The sequence below is a fragment of the Halichoeres trimaculatus genome, unplaced genomic scaffold (assembly GCF_033239565.1).
Source record: "Halichoeres trimaculatus isolate MK-OKI-2021-1 unplaced genomic scaffold, fHalTri1.1 fHalTri1_scaffold_5, whole genome shotgun sequence".
In the NCBI taxonomy this organism is placed as follows: Eukaryota; Metazoa; Chordata; class Actinopteri; order Labriformes; family Labridae; genus Halichoeres; species Halichoeres trimaculatus.
This window is the reverse complement of record NW_027437183.1, coordinates 9,003,067-9,024,691: the sequence shown is the minus strand read 5'-3', so window position 1 is coordinate 9,024,691 and position 21,625 is coordinate 9,003,067. Positions and strand designations below refer to the sequence as shown.

The following is a 21,625-nucleotide window of genomic DNA, read 5'->3' as shown; positions in this document are numbered from 1 at the left end:
TTGTAGACAAAAAGAGAGCCCCGCTCAATCCAGATCAAGTCGATAGACTTGTGTTTCTGTCAAATAATTTCAGAAATTAAGACGGACCGTTCAGCTTGACTCTTGGTTTTGTTTTACCTTTCTACGTCTTTATTTCAAATCTGATGGAGTTCCCTCCCTGTCAGATGGGCTGTTAAGTTAATAAAGTGTGTGTGTGTGTTGGGGGAGGGGATTCAAATTTATTCGAAAGAATTAGGGGTCATTTTGAATTCATTTGAACTTGAATTTTTGAAAAAGTGACAGCCCTATCTTATGACACAAAATCAACGGTTTTTGATGCCTAAAATGACTTCCACGGGTTTTAAGATGAGGTTGTTTTCAGAAAACTAGAAGTGTCGACATAAATTTTGTTATAGCAACATACTCTGAGACGATATATTGTCTGAGGGAGACAGTCATTGTGACGCAGCGGTACTATAGAGAAGGTGTGGTGGACAGATCAGGCAGAACCTGAAACAAGATCTTAACTTAAAACCATCCTCCAAAGACAGTGACACAATATCAGTCACTTTATCCCAACCAACAACAGAATCCTGTTATTATATCCTTAACTGTATTGTTAAATCACATATTCTGATGAGGTTCATATCAACAACACTCTTGAGCTTTCCATCATCATTTCTGTGTGGAAGAAGCAGAAGCCACTGACTGCAGGTAGCTGAAATATTTCAAATATTTCCCATGCTTTGTGTCCTGGATAATTGGCTGTGACTGGAACAACAGGCGAACGTCAGAGCTTGGGTGTCGTAATGCTGCTTGGTGTGTTTACCTGAATGGAAATAGAAACAGGATGAGTTAGTCTTTTATGTCAAACCAAACCCCAACCTTTGGCCTTTAACTGTTACTACACTCCCTAACGAGTGAAGCACGAGCACGTGTGTAAAGCCATGTGTCTATCCCATGTGGTGAAACGCCTTCAGGGACAGGTTTTACTACACATGGCTTTCTAATACTTAGCTTTCACAACAGGAAGAGTGAGAGGCATATTCAGAGACTGAATACATAGTACCTGAGTAACCTATTAGTATTTGACATTTTCACAATTTTGTGATATTTACAGGCCAAGGAGTCTTTACAGGTGAATAGAAAATAGTCACATTAAGAAATGAAAACTATCATCAAATTAGTCTGCAATTAAATGATACATCTTGTTACCCTACAGCAATATTTGTGTTTGTGTCTGGCAGAGCCGTTTATACACTGTTTTGTGCTGAATCATCCAAAAGCTTGACTTTCACTTGGTGTCCTCAGAGATTAAATTCCATCTGACTCCTGTGTCCCAAAGTAGAACTGTAATATTTACTGTAGATACAGTTTCTCTCAACTTTTCAATGTGACTTTGGAAGTTTGATATCTCAGATGGAGGAAGTTTAGAAGCTGATATCACTGTTTGTTTCCTTTCTTTTTGTTGATCATTTTTAGATATCTGCTCCTTCTGTCATTCCAGTTCTACATTTCATCGACTTTTTCATAGGCCACTTTTCACAAAAAGTAGGATATTCAGGTCTGTTTGGTGCAAAATTAGCACCAATTTGAGAAATCAAGCATATGGGACCATAATAACCAAGATATGTTATTTCCATATTTTGTTGTTAACAGTGCTTTAATCCTATACTTGCAGCAGTATGGTTTTCAGATGGAGACAATAGCAATAGCTAGCAAAGCTTCCTTCACAGAAAAACTGTCAATAAGCACTACAATGGACTGTACAAAGACAGTTTGTCAAAGGTGTTCTTGGAAAAACGCAACTTAGATAATCCAATTACTATATTGTCCATAGAGGCCACAAAAATGAGTGTTTAAGTCCAAGCATAAGAAGGAACACACCGAGGTTGTAAATATAACATAACAGATTTTAAAATGCAAGTAGAAAAGTTACAGTGTTTTGCAATGAAATAGAACAGTTTAACAAATTGTTTTTTGTCTCATTAAAGGCAGCTGTAGAAAGGTGAGTGTTCAACCTGTTTTAGAGGAGCAGCCTGACATTTTCTGGGAGTTTGTTTCAGATAATGACATTATGTAAATTGTTTATTGGTTTTGTTTTTTGGTAGGTGTCGTTCTGATATTGATTAAAAAAAAAAAGTGGATAATTCAAAAGGTATAGAAATGTCCCTGCTGCCAAAAAAATAAGAGTGCCTGGACAAAAAGGTTAGTTGTAACCAATACATTTTTCTTGGTGTGCCACAAAGTTGAGACCTTGGAGCTTTTTTTTTTTTTTTTTTTTTTTCTTTTTCTTTTACTCACAGTTGTTTTCAACTTCAACAACTTCAACTTTACTTTTTTTTATACCCAAGGGTAGATTTGTCTTGCAGACAGAGTGATCACATTGTAGGACATAAACAATTAATGTATCTAACCTTGGTTAGAGTGACAAGACATAAAGTGCTCAGTGTTTCGTCATATATATGTATTTTATATATATGTGTGTGTGTGTGTGTGTGTGTGTGTGTATACATATATATATATTTATATATATATATATGTGTGTTTATATATATATTTATATATATATATGTGTGTGTATATATATATATATATATATATATATATTTATATATATATGTGTGTGTATATATATATATATATATATATATATATATATATATATATATATATATATATATATATATATAAATATATATATTTATATATATATATATATATATATATATATATATATATATATATATATATATATATATATATATATATATATATATATATATATTTATATATATATATATATATATATATATATATATATTTATATATATATATATATATATATAGCAGCATGGATCAGTAAAATAAATAAATCAGATAAAAAGAACACACAATAAAATAAAAAGGAACCTCAAGAAGATAACTTAAAAAAAATAAAAGTAATAAAAGTCATGATAAAAGAGACCAAATAATAGGATAAAAGTGAGATTATTAGATAAAGTGAGTGCTATGTCACTGTTCCTATTGAGCTCGGTGATGGCGACAGGAACAAAGCTGTTTTTATAATGCTGTGTCTTGCACCTTGGGACTAAAAACCTCCATCCAGAGGAAAGGAGCTGGAATTCACCCAGTAGAGAAAGGGAATCATTGTTGTTTTTATAGGTGTCCCAGTCCGATATTAATATTGGATATCGGTCCGATATCTGCAAAAAAACAAATATCGGTATCGTATCGGAATGCATCTAAAATCTCTGATCTAAGCACTCCATTCCAGACTCCGCTTCTGCTGTTTTTATTTGATTTGTTTAGGTTGTTTTCTGGGTCTTCTTATTTATTCTTTATTTTATTCAATTACTAGTATCTTTTATGTTCAAAGTTAAAACTCTGTCACCCATTGGTTAATGATAAAAAGGTCAGTTTTTCCTCATACCTACTGTTGCTGACTACTGTTCCTTGTTTGAATAATATCACTTAATCATGCCTTTTCTAACATGACGGACACACTACAAAATAAGTCATAAAAGTATGCATGTTTGATGCTGATATCGTATCGGATTAATATTGGTATCGGCCAATACTCAATGCTGCAGTATCGGTATCGTATCGGTATCGTATCGGTATCGTATCGGTATCGTATCGGTATCGTATCGGTATCGTATCGGAAGTTAAAATGTAATATCGGGACATCCCTAGTTGTTTTTACTGAACATTTCACACATCTCATTCTCTCTCTCTGACTTTGTTTTGCTAACCAATGGGTTTACATTTTTTTTATTCCTCCAGTGTTTGCCTGCAGACACACTTGCCATTTACAGCATCAGCGAGCAGTCACGGCTGGATGGCAAAGAGCTCCAGGAGCTGTGTCCCACCATGCTGCAGCAGCTGGACGCTGGAACCTGCAGGGCACATAAAGAGGAGGAGCTGGCCTCCCCCAGGCCCTCAGACGCTGAAGGTGAGCACTGAACTGTTACTGGTCATTCATAAAAGTTTATGGCCGCTTGTCTGTTGTGTTAAGTTACACTCAGTGTTATAACATTTTATTATGTTGGCACATCTGTTGAAGAGCCCAAAACAAAGAATGAATTGTTTGTTACTGTATAGCAGCCACACAGTGAGCCAAAGTATTAGCTGCTGTGTAATTTTCATTTCAAGGAACTTGGCAAGTGAATATTTTGTCTCAATCCTGCACACTGTTTGGCTGCAAGAAATATTCGCTACTCCTCCGAATCTGCAGCTGCTGAAAGCCTCAAACCGAAAGAGGAATTGATAATCTTTATAACTTTTGTTGTGGCTAACTGTTTCTTTGGTGAGTGTTGCAGCATGTTTTTGTATTCTTGTGACATTTGTTGAAAAGAAAATATGATTCAACTTTGTATTTATAGATAAGAATGTGGATGTTTTCGTGAATTCAGCAGATGAATAATGCTTGTGTTTTTTACATCCTATTTTAAATTTGTGATGAAATGTTTGAAACTTTGCTGTGTCAGATGTGTTATTAACTGTTTCTTCTTCCAGAGTAAGGACAAACACCATCTCAGTCACAGGCTACCTTGTTTATAGTTTTTCACAGTGCTGTCAAATATTTCACCAACACATTTGCAGTTTCAAAAAGCTAGTAGAGACCCAAAAGGATGAGACCTTGAAAAATTCTTCCGCCAGAGCCGAGCTCCGTATGTGTGTTATTTGTTGCCTGGAGATGGTGATATCACGATTTTCCCAGAGGAGATGAAAGCCAGAATGAGCACACACAGATAGCCAAGTCTCAGATTGCATTTCTCAGTTTGGCTTAAAGACCAACACATCCTTCAGATTTAAAAATCCTGCCTCTATCAGGATGCTTGGATTGGAGCAGAGGTGTCATCCAGGTACCATCAGTCAAACAGAAAAGCAGCTTCTTACTGCTCTTCTTTCCTCTGCAGCTGTCTCTCCATGCAGACTGCTTGATAGTCCGTCTAACACTCAACAAGCTATCAGTAGATATTCAACGTGAATTTTTCAACAGACAAGTAACATACATTCAACTAACTACTGGTAGGTTTTACAACATTTTAAACATTTGGTAACACTTTACTTTAGAAGTCCGCAAATTTCATCACACTAAAGTAAAAAAAAGACAATTTTTTTGCTAATTTCTTTAAAATTACCCCCAAAATTTTATGAGAATTTGGTGAAAATTAGCACTTAACTTCTGGCCAGATTCCGTTTTGCAGTGCGCCTGTACTCGCAGTGTTATCACAATCAGGTAAGGCCAATTTACAACCCCACTCTTGGTAATTATCACATCTGAAGCTTTCAGTTGTACCATGTAAAACATTATAGGCCTAATCATAAAAGTTTATCGTTTCGTATGTGATCTCAATTATACATACCAACAAACTCGGTACCAAAGAATTTGGTGAATTTAAACAACAAACGGCTAACTATCAGCTGCTTATTGGGAAATTGAATTATTCACTTTTACATTTCCAAGGTAATTATCAAAGGAAACAATGAACCTAACTTTTGTGCTCAAGAACTAAGCAGCTATTTATCAACTGCTTCTCTGAAAAGAGCAGAAACGTTTGGATACTTCTAAAAACATTTTGTGGTGGGTTGTGGTTTAATTTCAAACATTTTATTTGCTTATCGTCACCTTCTTACCTTGCAATTTGGAGCAAATTTCAAAGAAATTGGGAAAAACAGTAACCTACCAATTGTGACTTGCGACAATATATTTGCCAATATTTTAAAGAAGTTTTGTGCTAATTTCAAAGAATAAGAAAAAACTTTGTGTAATTATTACCTTAGTGTGATGACATTTGCGGCCCTCTAAAGTTAAGTGTTACCAACCATTATTAAGTTGACACTCTACTAGTCCGAATAATTTATTTCAATTTCAGAACATACTCAGTAGTCACACAAAGTTATGGCAACATTTTGGTATACTTATACTTATTTTTTTCCCAAAACAACGGTACTATATGAAAAAGATCTCATGTGGGAAACCAGAGGCAGCTTGACTTCGTCTTATCTGTGGTGAGAATTTCAACGGACAGATTAATGAGTCTTGTTCAATATAAACTGATTAACTGTTGATATGAAACTACATATCTACTGATAATGCACCTTATAGTCTTCTAACAGTTAATTGATTGTGTTTTTCTTGTTTGTTGTTTTGACTTGTTATATTATCAACTGACACACAGTTGATATGCAACTACTCACCTGCTGATAGCTTGTTGAGTGTCAACAGGCGGACTCTCAAAATAAAGTGTTACCTAAGTTTCTACAGATGTAAAGTAAACGTTAGGCTGTTGTTTCTCAGAGTTTTCTGTAACCTAGCTAACCAAAGGGTTGGGGAATTGCTTGATTAGACTTTAATTTGTTGGCTTTTAAAAGACACTTAAAACAATAGCTCATACTGTCGCCTCACAGTGGGTCTGTAGTTTGATCCCCCCTTGTTTCTTTGGGTTTCCTGCAGTTGTTCTGGTTTCTCTCAGCATTAGAAACATGATTCTCATATGAAGGAAAGAACTCAGCTGCTACATGATGGTGGTTTTCTGCCTGTCATACAAATCCACTAAATAAAGGACCAGCAAAAAATAACTAGTCTGAACTTATGAAGCTTTGCTGAGTGAGTTCACAACTTTTAGCTTTTACTTTTAACCCACTTTAGTCAGAAAAGAGTGCCTTTAGCTCATCTCAACCTTGCCCCTACACCTGCAGGCAGCTTATTTTGGCTCGAGAGCTGTTTCTCTTGACCGGGATGTTGAGAGCTGCCAGCAGCAGGGAGGCAGAAGCCATAGAAGTTCATCTCCACTGCAGATCTCTGTACCAATCCGTACTTCTTATCCAAGCTGATATTAAATCCAATATGCTGCAATGAAATGGAGAAAAAAAAATGTGCAAAGTCACAAGGAGTCACCTGCACATGCATCCATCTCCACGATATTCAGTAGCAGCCTGAGTGTACTTTAGAGGAAAGGTTTTATTGTCTTTTATAATGCTCAGTCTGCATTCCCTGCTGCACTTCCACACATCAAGCACAGCAGTTTGTTTTAATGTTCCACCTTTTTCTTCCATCCCCTCACCTGTCACTCAAACCACCAGTGTGGGGCTTTTCTTTCCTCGGTGTGAGTGTGATCAATGCCTTCTCTCTCACCGGAGTCTTCATCGTGCCTCTCATGAAGACGCGCCACATGAAGCGAGTGCTCACCTATTTCATCGCTCTTGCAGTCGGCACGCTGTTTTCCACTGCCATCCTGCAGCTCCTGCCAGAGGTTTGCCATCCACGACCCCCAAAACAACACATTCTCATTTAGATTTCAAGAGACAGACGCAAAAGTCCTCCAAGTTCACTGTTAACCCACAAGGCTTCCAAAACCCGAGTGCACCTTTGGCCCAGGCTCCTTTGTCCTTCATGCAGTCACAGCTATTTCCTCTGCTTCCTTCCTTTGTTTTCTCGCTGTGTTTTTCTCATGCTCGAATAGGCACTGTGGCAGATTTTGGTTTTTGTGTACTCTCACTGAATTTCCAACCATCTGGGGGTGTGTTTGAATTCTGCCTTTGTGTCTGCACCCTGCTCAGAATTAGATCTAGGGCAGCTATGTGGTTTTCCTTGCAGAAATCATATCAGATCTCTCTTCTGCCACAGTGGAAAGGCAGACAGGCTGAGAAATGGGCCACACAAACACAGCAGATTGATACTGCTCTGTTTGTTTAATGCAGTCCAGAGAAATGAAGCACAGTGTCCTTCAAATTGTTATCTGACCCCTTGTTAGCGGCACTCCTTCTGCTGCTGTGGGCTATTTAAAGTTCATTTGACCCCCTTAATGTCTGCAGTGATCGCTAGTTTGCACCCTGAGGCTGGGACGGTGGTGCAGATGCACCTGAGTGGACTAGGACAAAGTGTTTGTGTGTGTGTCTGACAATGTGCATAATTACTTCCTTCTCTTTACAAAGAAATGCATGGGGCTCTAAAGGACAACAAACTGTCGTCTTATCGTCAAATGAGAGGTGTGGTGTCTTCTTTGTTGATTGATGAGCCAATGCATCTTTGACATCTCTTTTTTCCAGGTTGACTTTGTTGACTTCTCTCTTTTTTTTCCAGGGACTAAACTGGTTGGTGTCTAACTTTGGTTCTTTCCCTTATGGTGGTGATTAATCTGATTCAAACCAATCTCACACTAACCTCCCCACCCCCCTTTTTTCTGCTTCCTCTCCGTCAATCAGTGTGGGGTTATGGGATCCTGTGTGTCACACTGATATCTCTGTGTTCGCTGGTGGGGGCCAGCGTGGTACCCTTCATGAGGAAAACCTTTTACAAGCGGTTGCTGCTCTACTTCATAGCCCTGGCCATTGGCACGCTCTATTCCAACGCCCTGTTTCAGCTCATCCCAGAGGTAGTGTCGACGTTACTGTGACTCACCTAACTGCAGCTCCTTCACAGAGCCTTCTCTGTGCGGTGTTACTAAGCAGTCTCAAGAGAGCAATTGGCTGAAATGAGCTACAAACACATTCATTAACCACGTTAACTTCAGTTTTGTGTGTATTTGTAGCTAGTTATTAAGGTGCACCATGTGAAAATATATGTATAACCTCAGGTGGGATTTGAAATCTACAAATATTTTATAAATGAGTCGGATTAAACTTAAGAAACCTCCACTTTATGTATACACACAGACTCTTAATGTTCCACAATTTGTCTGTCTAGACAGGAATTTAACATCCTGACAGTATCCACACCCATTACACCAGGTTTAGTTATTGCATCAATACATCTAAACTGACTAATATGAAACACTTTTCTTACCTCAGAGATGATTTGGCTCAATTATGAAACATCTGAGGGACGATTATTTACTTAACTCAGCTCTCCCCTCAGATTAGAGATTTATGTGAAACATCTTTGTGATGTCCTAAAATGACGTCAGCTCCACCAGGCTTTATTGTTCACACTTGTTTAATCTTGGCAAAAGTTAAACTATCTAAAGACATTAGTCTTGTTGATGTTTTCACAGAGGTTAATTAGCTTTTTACTCAGCTGCTGACCATGGCGGAGGACATTAGGACAGCTTAATTTTTCTTAACTTGAGAGCTTAATACACAAACCACTTATTGTTCACACCTAAAGACCTGTAATTCAGCTATAGTGAATTTGTACTGCTAGTATTTTCACTGTCCTGACATGTAAACTGTCTTATGTTGGCTGGAAACGATGTAGAATAAAACATCCATTTATTTCCTGTGTTTTAGGCCTTTGGTTTTGACCCCATGGTGGATTTTTACATGTCCAAGTCTGCGGTGGTGTTTGGAGGATTTTACCTTTTCTTCTTCACTGAAAAGGTCCTGAGGGTGCTTCTCAAACAGAAAGACAGGGTGAGTACTCTACACAAGTGATGTCACTTTGAGTGTTTAACGGTTTGATGAAGGTTGAAGAGATTGGAATGAACAAGCACAGCCTTAAAATGTTTAAGAGCAATTGTCAGCTTTATACAAAATTTTGCCTGGAAACTGGACAAATAGGCAAGCTCCTGGTTTATTGTGCTGGCAGGCACATGTTTATAAATTGAATATCAAATCTTGATCTGCTATAAGCAGTTTCAACAACATGTGCGAAAAATTGAGACATAAGACAAACGGAGATGTTTGAAAAAGAACACATCTTGAATATTACATGGCATAATGTTTGAACTCTCTACCTTGTAACAGATTTGCTATTTGTAGGGATGTCTTTTAGATCAAATGCCTAACAATACTGAAGACATGGTTCAAAAGTCATAAGTATTTTAAGAGAAAAAAACTCAACAATTCAAGCACTTCAAACAGACTAATGTTAAAGCCCATTTCAATCTGTAATTTATTTAAAAATTGAAAAACAGACAAAAGACACGGGTTACATAATGAAGTCAAAGGATCCAGTTTTTCTTTTACAGCTCATTAACAAAAGTGCTTCATTCCATTCATTTTCAATACATTCAAAATTTCTAGTCAAAAAGTTTCCTAAAAGGAAAAGAAGAAGAACAGATAACGCTCATGCAAATGACTCAAACCCAGTTCACCATGCTGTGACTCTGTCACTGCAGCCGCTGCGTTTCTCTCGTTACACACGCTGAGGAGAAACTAGAGCTCACACTATAAGTGACACTCTCGCTTCCATAGACTTGGAAAAAATGCCAAATATATTCAGGAGAGACTGGTAAAATGGTGAACTTGTTATATCAACAAAAAATGTATAATGATTAACCCTGTGGGATTAAGATTTTTTAATTTTCGTGAAAATTTTGATCCCTTTTTTTTTCCAACCCCCAGAAATCATTCATGATTTTATGCTTTTTCACTCTTGCTCCAGTATTACTTCAGGTTATCATAACAAGCCATGCTGAAAGGCTGTAAGGCTGTAGTTTGAAAGTCTAACATTTACCAAGATCATTATCACTCTCACCATAACGCACCGTTAAAAAGCTCTGTCATCTAGTATTTGTACACCAGTAGCAGGTTTAGCCAGTTGCACAAATGTTGGGACAGGAAACACTGATAGTTGCCTGCAGGAACTCAAGTTCACGGTTTTGCCCCTGGCAGTTTACATGTTACGTTGCTTCCAGTCCTGAAAATTTTACACCAAAAGGTGTGAAGAGTTGTTGAACCAATATATTCATGGCTCCATTGTTAACAGACAGAAAAAAATCAAAACGCATGGATGAATCTTTTTCCTTCCTGTTGGTTATATTTTGGTGTCAGCAATGAATCCAGAGTCGAAAACAGTTCAATTCTATAACAATTAAGCTTTTAATTTCAGGGAACTACTCTAACAAATAATTAATTGTAGGAGTCAGTTACCAGGTACATGTGCTGGTTATTTTTGGCTTCATGACACTTCTGAGGAAGGCGGAAGTTTCCGCCAAACATGTCAAGGTATATGAAAAACCTACATGTCTGAGATAAAGAAAAGTAACTATATATATTTAACATAAAGACATAATGAACACTGTTAAACTAGCTTTAATCACAGTTTAGAGAATACAAACATCACTTCACATCAGAAATGATTAGAGTACAAAATAAAGTTGCTAAAGCACATTAAAACTAGCAATTAAGACACTTAAAGATCCTTGGAAGCATGCACTAAAACTAGTTTTTAAAGTGTCACATATTTTCTAAAAACCTTCATTTAACTGACTTAATAACATGCTGTGATACAGTTTACAGTATTTCCAACATACACATCTGTTTTCTGCACATGAAATTGTTTTATCAACCAAAAGAAAAGGACCTAATGTAGTTTTGGACCAGTAAAGCAATTTCTTGTCCTCACAGGATTTTGTTTTTAAAACCTTATTTCTCTCATTTCTCTTTTAGTTTGTTTGGGCCTTTGTTTTCTGTTTGATCTGTCTTATCTAGCTTTATATTTGTGTTATATGATGACATGCTGTATATACTGTATGTTAAACATTCAGACCACTTTAAAAGGGTTTCTTGGTTAGTTTTTAGTGCCTTATTTGTACATTCTCTATACAGGATTGCCTGTATACTGTTCCTACGTGCCTGGTTTTTGGCTAGAGGCCTTTTGGCAGCTGTACCTTTGCTGCATAAGTACAGGAGCATATATACTGTACATGTTTAAATACAGCGCTTGGTGTATAGTTTCAGCAGAAGAAATCTAAATCTACAACAGTCTTTGCTGAATGGATGTTCATGCTACAACTTTAGATTTGCTCTTATTGAAAACCTTTTAAAAACAGCTGTATAAAAACTCTTCTGTGCAAATGTCCTCACAGCTCTCCAGATCTGCTGACTTCTTTCTAAAAAAGCCTCAGGGAAGGAGAGGAGGGTGAATGAGGGACAGTTGCTCCACCTTGTGGTTGCGCAGCTTTGTGCCATATGGTCCAGCCAACCTACTTAACAGCCCACACATGGACCTGTTGATCCTATTACAAAAGGTTTCTGACCTGGACTGAAGCCTGCTGGGCTGCTCCCAGGTTTTCATAATGGGTCAAAGAAAGTCAAAGAACGACATAAAAAACTATTTTTAGCTTAAAGGGGACACAAGGGTTTTGTAGTGTTGATGGAGAGGAGAAAAAGGACTGTGTCAAAAAGTCCCTGCTGTCCTTGTGGCTCATAATTGCCAGGTTTTGTGTTTGATTAAAGAGATCAGTGTGGAGTAAATGCTGCTTTAGAGGCTGTGCTCAGGGCAACTTAATCCTGGAGGAGAAGAACTGTGACCTGACAGGTTGTTTCACCTGTGACCTGTGGTCTTGATTCAACCATTTAGAAAATCGCCACATCATTACTTTGAAAGTTAAAGTTTATTATTAGTAATCATCCTATTCACCCTTGATTAACTCAATGAAAAAATCAGGGGGTATAAAATCTGTTTTAATCTTCAATTAGTCAGTACAACAGAAGATTTAATCATCTTTTCTCTTCTGTTTCATATTTAAATTCTGGAGTTATCTTAACTGTATTTAAAAGTTTAGTCTCCACTGCAACTAATGCACTGACACAAACTTCAACTTTATCAGTTCACAAAAGCAAGAATGATGCTTAAAAATTGGTGTAGACTTTTCACAAGACTCTTTCTTACCAGTTTACTTCTCTGTCCACCGTTCTGTCCTTAAAATATTGGCACAAAATGCTTTTAAAAGAATCTAAATAGATTAACAAATATGTCAAGAAAGTGACATAGAATAAACTCCCTGTCATTTTTTATTTGTTTATTCGAACAGTTTAAAGACAAAACAAAACAAAAACAGAACAGGGATAAATAAGGTGTACGTTGTGTTTAAACAGACAGAAAACAAAACAGTTAAAGAGACAACTCTAATAACATAGATCACTATACCTTGTTCAAAAGGGTGTAGGATGAAGTCAGAAAACTTTTCTTGTCCTACCTCTTAGTTTTTGCACATTTATTGTCTAATCTTTTAGAGCATGTGTAGCAAAATAAAAAAACAGAAGAAAAGGAAGTGCGTCACAATAAAACAAACAAAAAAATTTCTGATGAGAAATGTGAAGTCTTCAAGTGCATAATAGAAATGCTCTGGGTGTGAATCTGTTCAGAATTCAAAGTTTTTTTATTTCTTTAGGGTGCAAAAATTACAGAATGAGGATGTGAAGTAGGGCTGAACGATTTTGGAAAATAATCAAATTGTGATATTTTGACAAATATTGCGATTGCAATGTAGCGTGCAATTTTTTATTTTTTATTTATTTTTATTTTATTTTATTTTATTTTATTTTTATTTTTTTTGGGAGGGGGGGGTTATCCTCGACATTCATTTAACACAAGCAACTAACTGTTGTTTAATATGACCAACACAACAAAGGATACTGTCAACATGTAAACAAATATTTCCTCTAGGCCAGGGCCAACATGTTATGATGAAATGAGATGAATTGATACTTGAATAAATTTGAACAACATAACTTAAACTATAACAAACACAGTAAAGTATTGACTGATTGATTTTACTTCAAGCCTTGTAGACATGTAATAATAATATCATTAATGTCCTTAAATAAAAGAGAAAGAAACAAAGCACTGCTGAAACAACAGGCCTAGTATGAACAAGAAACTAAAAAATAAATATGAATCCTCTCTTTTATGAATCTCACAGTAAATAAATTGCAGAAATGTAATTAAGACCAAATCTCTGGCTCAACCACTGAAATATGTCAACATGTGGAATGAACTTTTTTATAAAATGAAAAAGAAACACTGTGTGAACATAAATATTAAATGTATTAAAATCTTACTGATCTCTCATCAGTAACAAAACACAAACTAAAGTGCAGAAATGTAAATAAAAACAAAATTTCGGCTCAGCTACTGAAATATGTAAACTTTTGGATTGTACTTCTTAAATGCACTTTAAAACTTTTTTTTTAAATTGCATCCTTTGCGATTTGAAGATTGCATTCTGTTACATTGCGATGACTGCCTCACTGTCCACTAAAAATGTTAGTTTTGATTTCCTCTCTTTTGAATTTTGTTGTAAAAGGTTTAATTGATTAATTTTTCATGATCTTTGCCCCCTCTCTGCATCTTAGGGCCACGGTCACAGTCATTACTCGACACCAGACAGCGATGTAGAGGCCGTGGAGAAGGAGAAGCTGCAGCAGAACGGTGCAGCCACCGGTCTGGCTCTGGGCAAGGTGGATGCAGGAGAAGGCGAGCTCATGCTGAGTCCTGCACAAACACCAGAGGTAAGAAAAACAGAAATGATTCAAAAGGAGGGGGGGGGGGGACTTTAATTTTTAAGTTTAGCTTCTATTATTCATCTTCTGTTATTATCTGAGCTTCTATTATTTTTATGGTCACAGAAATATTCCACAGATGTTATCACAATATTATGAGTATGTACTCAAAAATGATTTTGAGCCTGTGATGTTAGACAATGAAATTAAGATTTCTATGTTATCTGTAAATCTTTGTATTTTCATCTGTTTGATAATTTTCAACATGTAATTCAGATTTTTTTTAAAAGCTGACTTGCTCATGATCCAACCAGCAACGTCTCTTCGTCACATAAAACTGTTTTTAAAGCATTTCATGACATGATCTGATAAACGCATGGAAAGTATTCACGTCTGATTTCCTTTCCCTCCCAGGACTCTCCCAGCCCGGACAGTGGGGGGCGCTCCGGCGGTGGCTGCTATTGGCTGAAGGGGACATCCTACTCTGACATCGGGACACTGGCCTGGATGATCACATTGAGCGACGGCCTGCACAACTTCATCGACGGCTTGGCTATAGGAGCATCTTTCACCGCCTCAGTGTTTCAGGGCATCAGCACCTCGGTGGCCATCCTGTGTGAGGAGTTTCCCCATGAGCTGGGTGAGACATCATTGTTTCTTTTAACACTGGGTTTGTCAGGAATCTTCCAGTGGACAACCTTTTTTAAAAACATGTTTTCCTCTTTCAGGAGACTTTGTGATCTTACTGAACGCTGGCATGAGCATACAGCAGGCTCTGTTCTTTAACTTCCTGTCTGCTTGCTGTTGCTACCTGGGCATGGGCTTCGGCATCCTGGCAGGAAACAGCTTCTCCCCCAACTGGATCTTTGCTCTGGCAGGGGGGATGTTCCTCTACATCGCTCTGGCAGACATGGTTAGTGTTTGAGGAATCTCTGCATGAGGAGATAAACCTGTTGTCATCGAATCTGGTTTGAGATTTTGAAGTATTACTGTTAGTATTTGGAAGCGAACAATGAAAATCCATTGTAAAACGATGCCTGAATCCATTAACAGCTATCTGAAAAATGCTTCTGCTGCAGCCAATATTCGGCTCTAATGTTTAGTCCAAAAACCAACTCCAGTTTTGCTTTTTAAGTGGGTTGTTGGACTGTAAACAAAGTCGACACATGCAAAGGAAAGTTTTTCACTTTAGTCATTTGTTGCATATTGCTGGCTACAGTTGAATCCCTGAAAAAGTTGCTTCCAAAGACAGATGGTTCTGAGTTTGCGGGGAAGGCATAAGGCTGATGTAAAGATGGTTTTGTTGTGAAAATGCTTTTATAAGTACATAAACTCTCAAACTTGATAATATTACATGCACATATAGATAGTTCTCCAGCATTTCCATTAGGCCTGGGTGATATATTGATCAAATCGATTAATTCAAATTTTTCCTTGTGGACGATTTAAAAAATAAAAAAATCATTTTTTTTTCTCCCCGCTATTGCGTAGCTTGTGTGTGATTTAACAGATCACTAACAAAACAACAGAAACCTAAATATCCTAAAAATGCTCTTGTGCATCTTTGAGACCCAGCACCTTGATGGACACATGTTCCTTATAGTCCGTGTCAACAGCCCAAAGAGGTTTATATAAACTAGACCTCTCGTCAGTACACATTCAAATCCCTTTCCTCAAATACTCTGTTTTCTATCAGTCACTTTTCAGGAGTTTGTTTAGATCTTTGAAACATTTACAAAGCCGGGACCCTTTTAGGTTCACTTGCAGATTATTAATGACCTGAGTGACACGTGTAAAACCTGCTGCTCTTTAAAGTTAATACTCTGATCATTTTGAGATTTAGACAGTAAAGAAATATACATTAGTTTTTCCCCACTTTACCGAAGAAAATCCCCTCTTACAGTGAGTTGGATGGATCATGATTTGTGAAAGTAGACTGTGGGGAGGGAGACGGGATGATGATGGGCGATCGAACAGAGTGGCGCGCTGCTCGGACAGACAAGACTAAGAAGTTGTTTGACTTTTACCTGGGTAAAGCTGAGTCCTGTCTTTCCCTGCAACTCCCACTGTTCCACCAACTAAATCCTCCATTCAGCATTAATCCACCCACTGACGAGCAAAGCAACATAATGAACCAGCATAGAGGTACGCTCTGACAAGCAGGGGCGGACCAGACTTTTCAGACTGGGGTGCCCCGACCAGGGCACTGACTTATGCAGGAAGGCATTAATTTCATGAGTCCACACCTGAATGAATAGCATTTATTTTTGCTTATTTGTTTGTATTAAAATTAAAGGATAAACAGGCTACAGCCTTAAAAAATAAAACTAGAATAGTGCTGTAGTGCACTGAAACAGTACTGTACACGCTTTTCCTTGCAGTATTTTTAAATTCAAAATGTACAAAATGGTGCAGCTTTCACTGTGAATGTAAATAAGTCTGCCTCCTTTAAAACTACAAAGTGAAGTTACTGAAACAGAAGAAAATCTGAAAATTCAATTCCAAGAGTCAAATAGAGGTTACTTTTTTACGTTTTTGACAAGATTAAAACAAGACTGGTTTTGAGTCATGTCTGTCATTTTTACTTATTGTTTTCTTTACAAGGAAAAAAAAATGTCAAAAAATCTTTAATCAAATTTTTTGTGAATAAATTAGAGATTTTATTTTGAGGCCATATCGCCCAGCCGTAATTTCCATCAATCAAACCAACAGGATTATATAGTTAATAACACAAGGTAGCATTTTAGCGGTATGGCACACAGAGATGCATCAACTCTCTTGCTGATTTTCAGTCTGTTTGGCTGTAATCAGTGAACAGACGGCCCCCTTGAATATAACTGATCCTGTGCCAATTTTAGGTTTACCCAAACAACACACGCAGCACAGCTTCATGCCATGCACGGTTGCTCGCTTGCATGGTGGTTTTAAAAATGTAAAGTAACCATCAGCAGAGACAAGAAAATGCTATCCTACTAGAGGAAAATCAGAGATAGAACCCAGACATCCAAAAAACTTTTTGGTTCAGCGTGAATGAATTTCTAGAAAGCACTGGCTTCTGCAGACTATGAGACATCTGTTGTTTTCCTGCTCTCTGCTCAGACTGTGAGGATTATTTCGTGTGAAGCAAAGCACTGCTAATAAAGGTCAGTCACACTTATTGGACTCTGTTTTTCCTCAGTTTCCAGAGATGAATGAGGTGAGCCGGGAGGAAGAGGATGCAGGCGGCAGCAGCTTCCTCCTCACTTTCGCCATCCAAAACGCCGGGCTGCTGACTGGTTTCGCCATCATGTTCTTCCTCACCACCTACTCCGGACAGATACAGCTGGGATAGCGTGAGCCTCCATTGGACCAACACCAGCTCTAAGTCTGACTGTCATGACAGCAAACTGAAACGTCAGCTGGTTTCAGCCGACCCCCAAGTGGAGGCACAGAGACAGAAACTTTTTTGTGTTGCTCCTATAGTGTCAGTTTTCAAGGTCTTGGAGTTTGGGGAGTTTAGTGCTGTGCGGCGGGTACGCACTCCTTTGTTGATGGTATATGAGAGGCTGTTCATACACGGTTCCCAGATGCAGTAGATCCCAAGCAGACTTTGTGGCAGCCTTCTTTTCAACCTTTATAAACCTTATTCTGCTCAGTCACAATTATAAAACCATCTCCTAAAGCAGGACTCGTCTTATAGAGACAAGCTGAAGAACACTGACCCACGTGCAATACCTACCCAAACACGAAAACTTCTCCTTCTCCCTCAATTTTTCATCCTCCCCCTCTGTGGAAGTCATTAAGTCTCAACTGCTGGCACTCAAATACAGATTATTTATGCGACTGACCCTCTCTGCGCTTCCTCAGGAGGTGGGAAAAGCACAACCAGGCACCAGAAGCTGTATTATTACGAGCATCCTCTGTCCCTCTATTCCAGACTGTAACCCCACCCCTCTCCTCTTTATTCATCTCACACCAAAAACAAATCTCAACTGATCTGAACTGGAATTATGAATCAAGCGTGAATCTCCAGCTGGACTTTTCTGTCTGTGCGTTGATGTTATATTTTTGTAAACATGTAAACTGATCCACCTTTTGAAGACCAAATATGGGCCGACCATTGAGAATGGTGAAGGGCTACACAGTGGTGTTCAGGAGGGCAGAACTTTCTCCTCTTCCTCCTCCTCTGGACGTGTTGTTATCCTCAGCATGCTGTGAGAAAATCCCAAGTGAAGCTTGAGTCAGACTAAAAGCAACATTAGATCCAGAGTTAGAAGTTAAATCCAGGTGGAGCGCAACAACAAAACTGAACATCCTCTTAATTTACCATCTGTGCCCTTCATTAGTTTAACATTTAATATTTGTTTGTTTTTTTAGATTTTGTTATTTTGAACTCAAGTGGAAATCTCCCGTCTTCTTTTAACCCATGGACTATTTTTTGTTTTTACTGTAGGGCTACAGTTTGAGCAAATACTGTAACGTGAAGCTTTTAGATGCACACTACACCCACTGGTCTGTGACCCTATGCATACTGATTATACATTATTATGGAATGATTTAACTATATACTGTATTGAATTAGATTTTGATGAAAAGCCTCTGATTTTTTTTATGATTTTATCTTAATGGCCTAAAGTATGTGGATGAAACTTCTTACCATGCCTGTGATGTTTTTAACAGAGTGGATCTTATAATGTGAGGTTGTTATTTTGATAGTTAGTAATAACATGGGCTGTGTCCAAAATCACTTCCTATTCACTATATAGTGCACTACACAGTGAATACGCCATTTTGTAGTGCTGTCCTACATCTGAGTGAGCATGTTCATTCACTATATAGTTCACTCAAAGTATCCCACAATGCATTTTGAAAACTAGTGTATTAGCAATGCTCACTATTTGAGCAGTATTTACCATCATGCATTGCACTTCAAACAAAAGAAATGGCTGATTACATGAGTAATAATAACTGATAACATGTAACAACATTTAAAACGGTCAGAGAATAACACTTAGCTCTCTGTTTAACTTCTGGATGTGCCCAAAACTGTTTACCGTGGGCGATGCATTCACTGGACCTTGTAATTCTCAGCACAATTAGCACAAGTTCTGCACAAGTATAACTGTTTCTATTATATTTGGATGTTGCAGAAAATAAGCTAAGTATAATATTGGCTTTTACTGAAATAAATACCGTTTTGCAGTGTTTGAGAAAAGTTATAACTATAAATCCCCAGCTGTCCACGAGCGACGAGAGAGTAATTACGTCACTGTCAGCGGCTGGCGAGTGAGTCAGTAGTGTCCGAAATGTTGTTTTAATTTAGCTGATTGAGTGGACTATATAGTCCACTACATTTAATTCACTATATCGGGAGTAGTGAGTAGGAAATGAGTGAATGATTTTGGACACAACCATGGTGTGGTTTTATAAGCAGTGGGTCTGTTTTTCAGCAAAAAAGTACTTAAACACTAGGAAAAGACTAAAAAGTTGTTTTTTTTTCAGAGTAATTTTTATTTGGAAATATATGAGCACATAATGACAAGATGCTTACAATACATAATTCCACTTTTTTTCCTTTTCAAACAGAACATGACCCCCCCCCACACAAAAAAAATAATAATATTTTAACCCAAATTGTCTTCAAATCTTAAAAACCCTCTTCTGATAATTGGTAACACAAACACAAACTTTGCACCTAAGTCTATAATTCATATGAATGAATAAAAAGAAATGAATGCAGTAACCTAATCAGGCAGAGAAAAGAGTAATTTGACTTTTTTTTCAAGAGGGAAACCTTGCTGGGATCAACATCTATTTTTCTAGAGCGTTCTGTCTAAAACATGTAGCTTAACAGCTTACTCAATGTCTATAAAAGAGTAAAACCATGATTTAACAGAAGACAGATGTCAAGTGATTGACAGACACAATTTTATCCACATACTTTTGGCCATGTTGTACAAATCTTCACGCTAACAGAAGAAAAAGTGGTTCACAGTGTAAGCGGTTGATTGTTTATGGGAGTGAATTGGGGACCGTTCTGAGTTTGCTGATGAAGTAAAACTAGTGACATCACATTTTTACAAACACCTGCAAAGATATGCGACGTTAAAAGACAAAAAACAACCACTCACTTTTACAGTCATCAGTCTTACTGCTGCTGCGTGCATCACAAATCAGTGCACATCATGTCCGAACATCCAAGTTTACTGATATTTTAGATTCTTACTTTATTATGATTTCCCCACTGAGGAAGGTGATCTTTATCAAACACAAAAAAAGTTCCTCTTGATTTAAAATTAGCATAAACAGAGCCGTAGTTGATATTTATTAGAGATAGAAAGCAGAAGCCATGATTGGTTAAATGCGCGCCGACTATAAAATCTAAGTTTTGTTTTGATCTTAGCTGTAGAGGGGAAGCCATGAAACTGGGTACCACAAGGTAAATATTACTGCTGCTTGATATGTCTCATAAATGGGAGATTATTTATTGTTGTTTGAGCCATAAAATATTTATTTTATGCTTTACACCAAGAAACAGTGTTTAGTTTACCGTTACATTGAAAGCCATGATGGAAGAAAAGATTTGAATCTCTCCATTTTTTTGTTTTTGTGTGTGTGAGCGTGAGCGTGTGTGTATGTCTTTTAGTTCAGAGTCATGGGACATCTGCAGAATTTATGATAAACCTTTATTACACTGCACATATACCTCTATGCCGAAGCTAACCCACAGAGTGTTACTCTCTCTGAGCCTAAACCTCGTGGTTTCAGTGTCAGAGACAAACTATAAACCAGGTGATGAATTCAGGAGCACACAAACAACAAGATTAACTCATCGGTGCAAAAACTCAAAATCTTTTTTCCAGCATTAATCAATCAACCAGTGACTGACTTCCTGGAGATTTACCTGAATACCTGATGGTTGTGCTTTTCAATCTGTTAATGCCCATTTTGAGAGAAAATTGTACTTACTGTAATTTAACGATCCTCATCAGCCTTCTCTGTGTGTCATGGGACTCTTGATTTTTTATAAAACATCCTTTTCCAAGAAACTCTGTGTCATGTTTCATCATTTTATATCATCTGTATTTATGACCAATAGAGATTATTCCAATATTAGGTTTTGATTTTTTCATATGTATTTAAAACAGTTTTTCTTTTCTTAGTCATCTGTTAAAGACAAGCTTTCCTCTTAGTTTACATGACAAAACATTGAACTGTGGGAGTAATTCACTTCAATGTTGTGTGTTTTTTAAAGATCCCTTTCAAACCCTTTCTCAATACACAAGTTTGTAAGAGCATCTCCTGATTTACCTGAGTTTAACTGTTTTAAAACAATATTATTTCAGCAAATGTATTCTTCTATAACTCTGAACTAATTTAAAGTCGCTTTCAATGTCTTATTTCATCATCCTGCTTTGGTGTGACTTTATGACCTGCCAGTTTATTTCGCTGCCTATTTAAGTAACTCTGTAACCTGGTTTTGAAAACT

General features: G+C 37.3%; 1 protein-coding gene across 1 annotated transcript in view; it reads left to right on the top strand.

The window, feature by feature from the left end:
- Positions 1-19,699, top strand: part of slc39a14 (solute carrier family 39 member 14) — a 37,480-nt gene extending 17,781 nt beyond the window's left edge. The window contains exons 3-9 of the mRNA XM_074671032.1: positions 3,766-3,934; positions 8,194-8,363; positions 9,217-9,339; positions 14,011-14,166; positions 14,572-14,797; positions 14,886-15,070; positions 17,336-19,699. Of these exons, the coding sequence (XP_074527133.1) occupies positions 3,766-3,934; positions 8,194-8,363; positions 9,217-9,339; positions 14,011-14,166; positions 14,572-14,797; positions 14,886-15,070; positions 17,336-17,488 (1,182 nt within the window). The 3' untranslated portion in view covers positions 17,489-19,699. The remainder of the gene's footprint in view (positions 1-3,765; positions 3,935-8,193; positions 8,364-9,216; positions 9,340-14,010; positions 14,167-14,571; positions 14,798-14,885; positions 15,071-17,335) is intronic.
- The last annotated feature ends 1,926 nt before the right edge of the window (positions 19,700-21,625 follow it).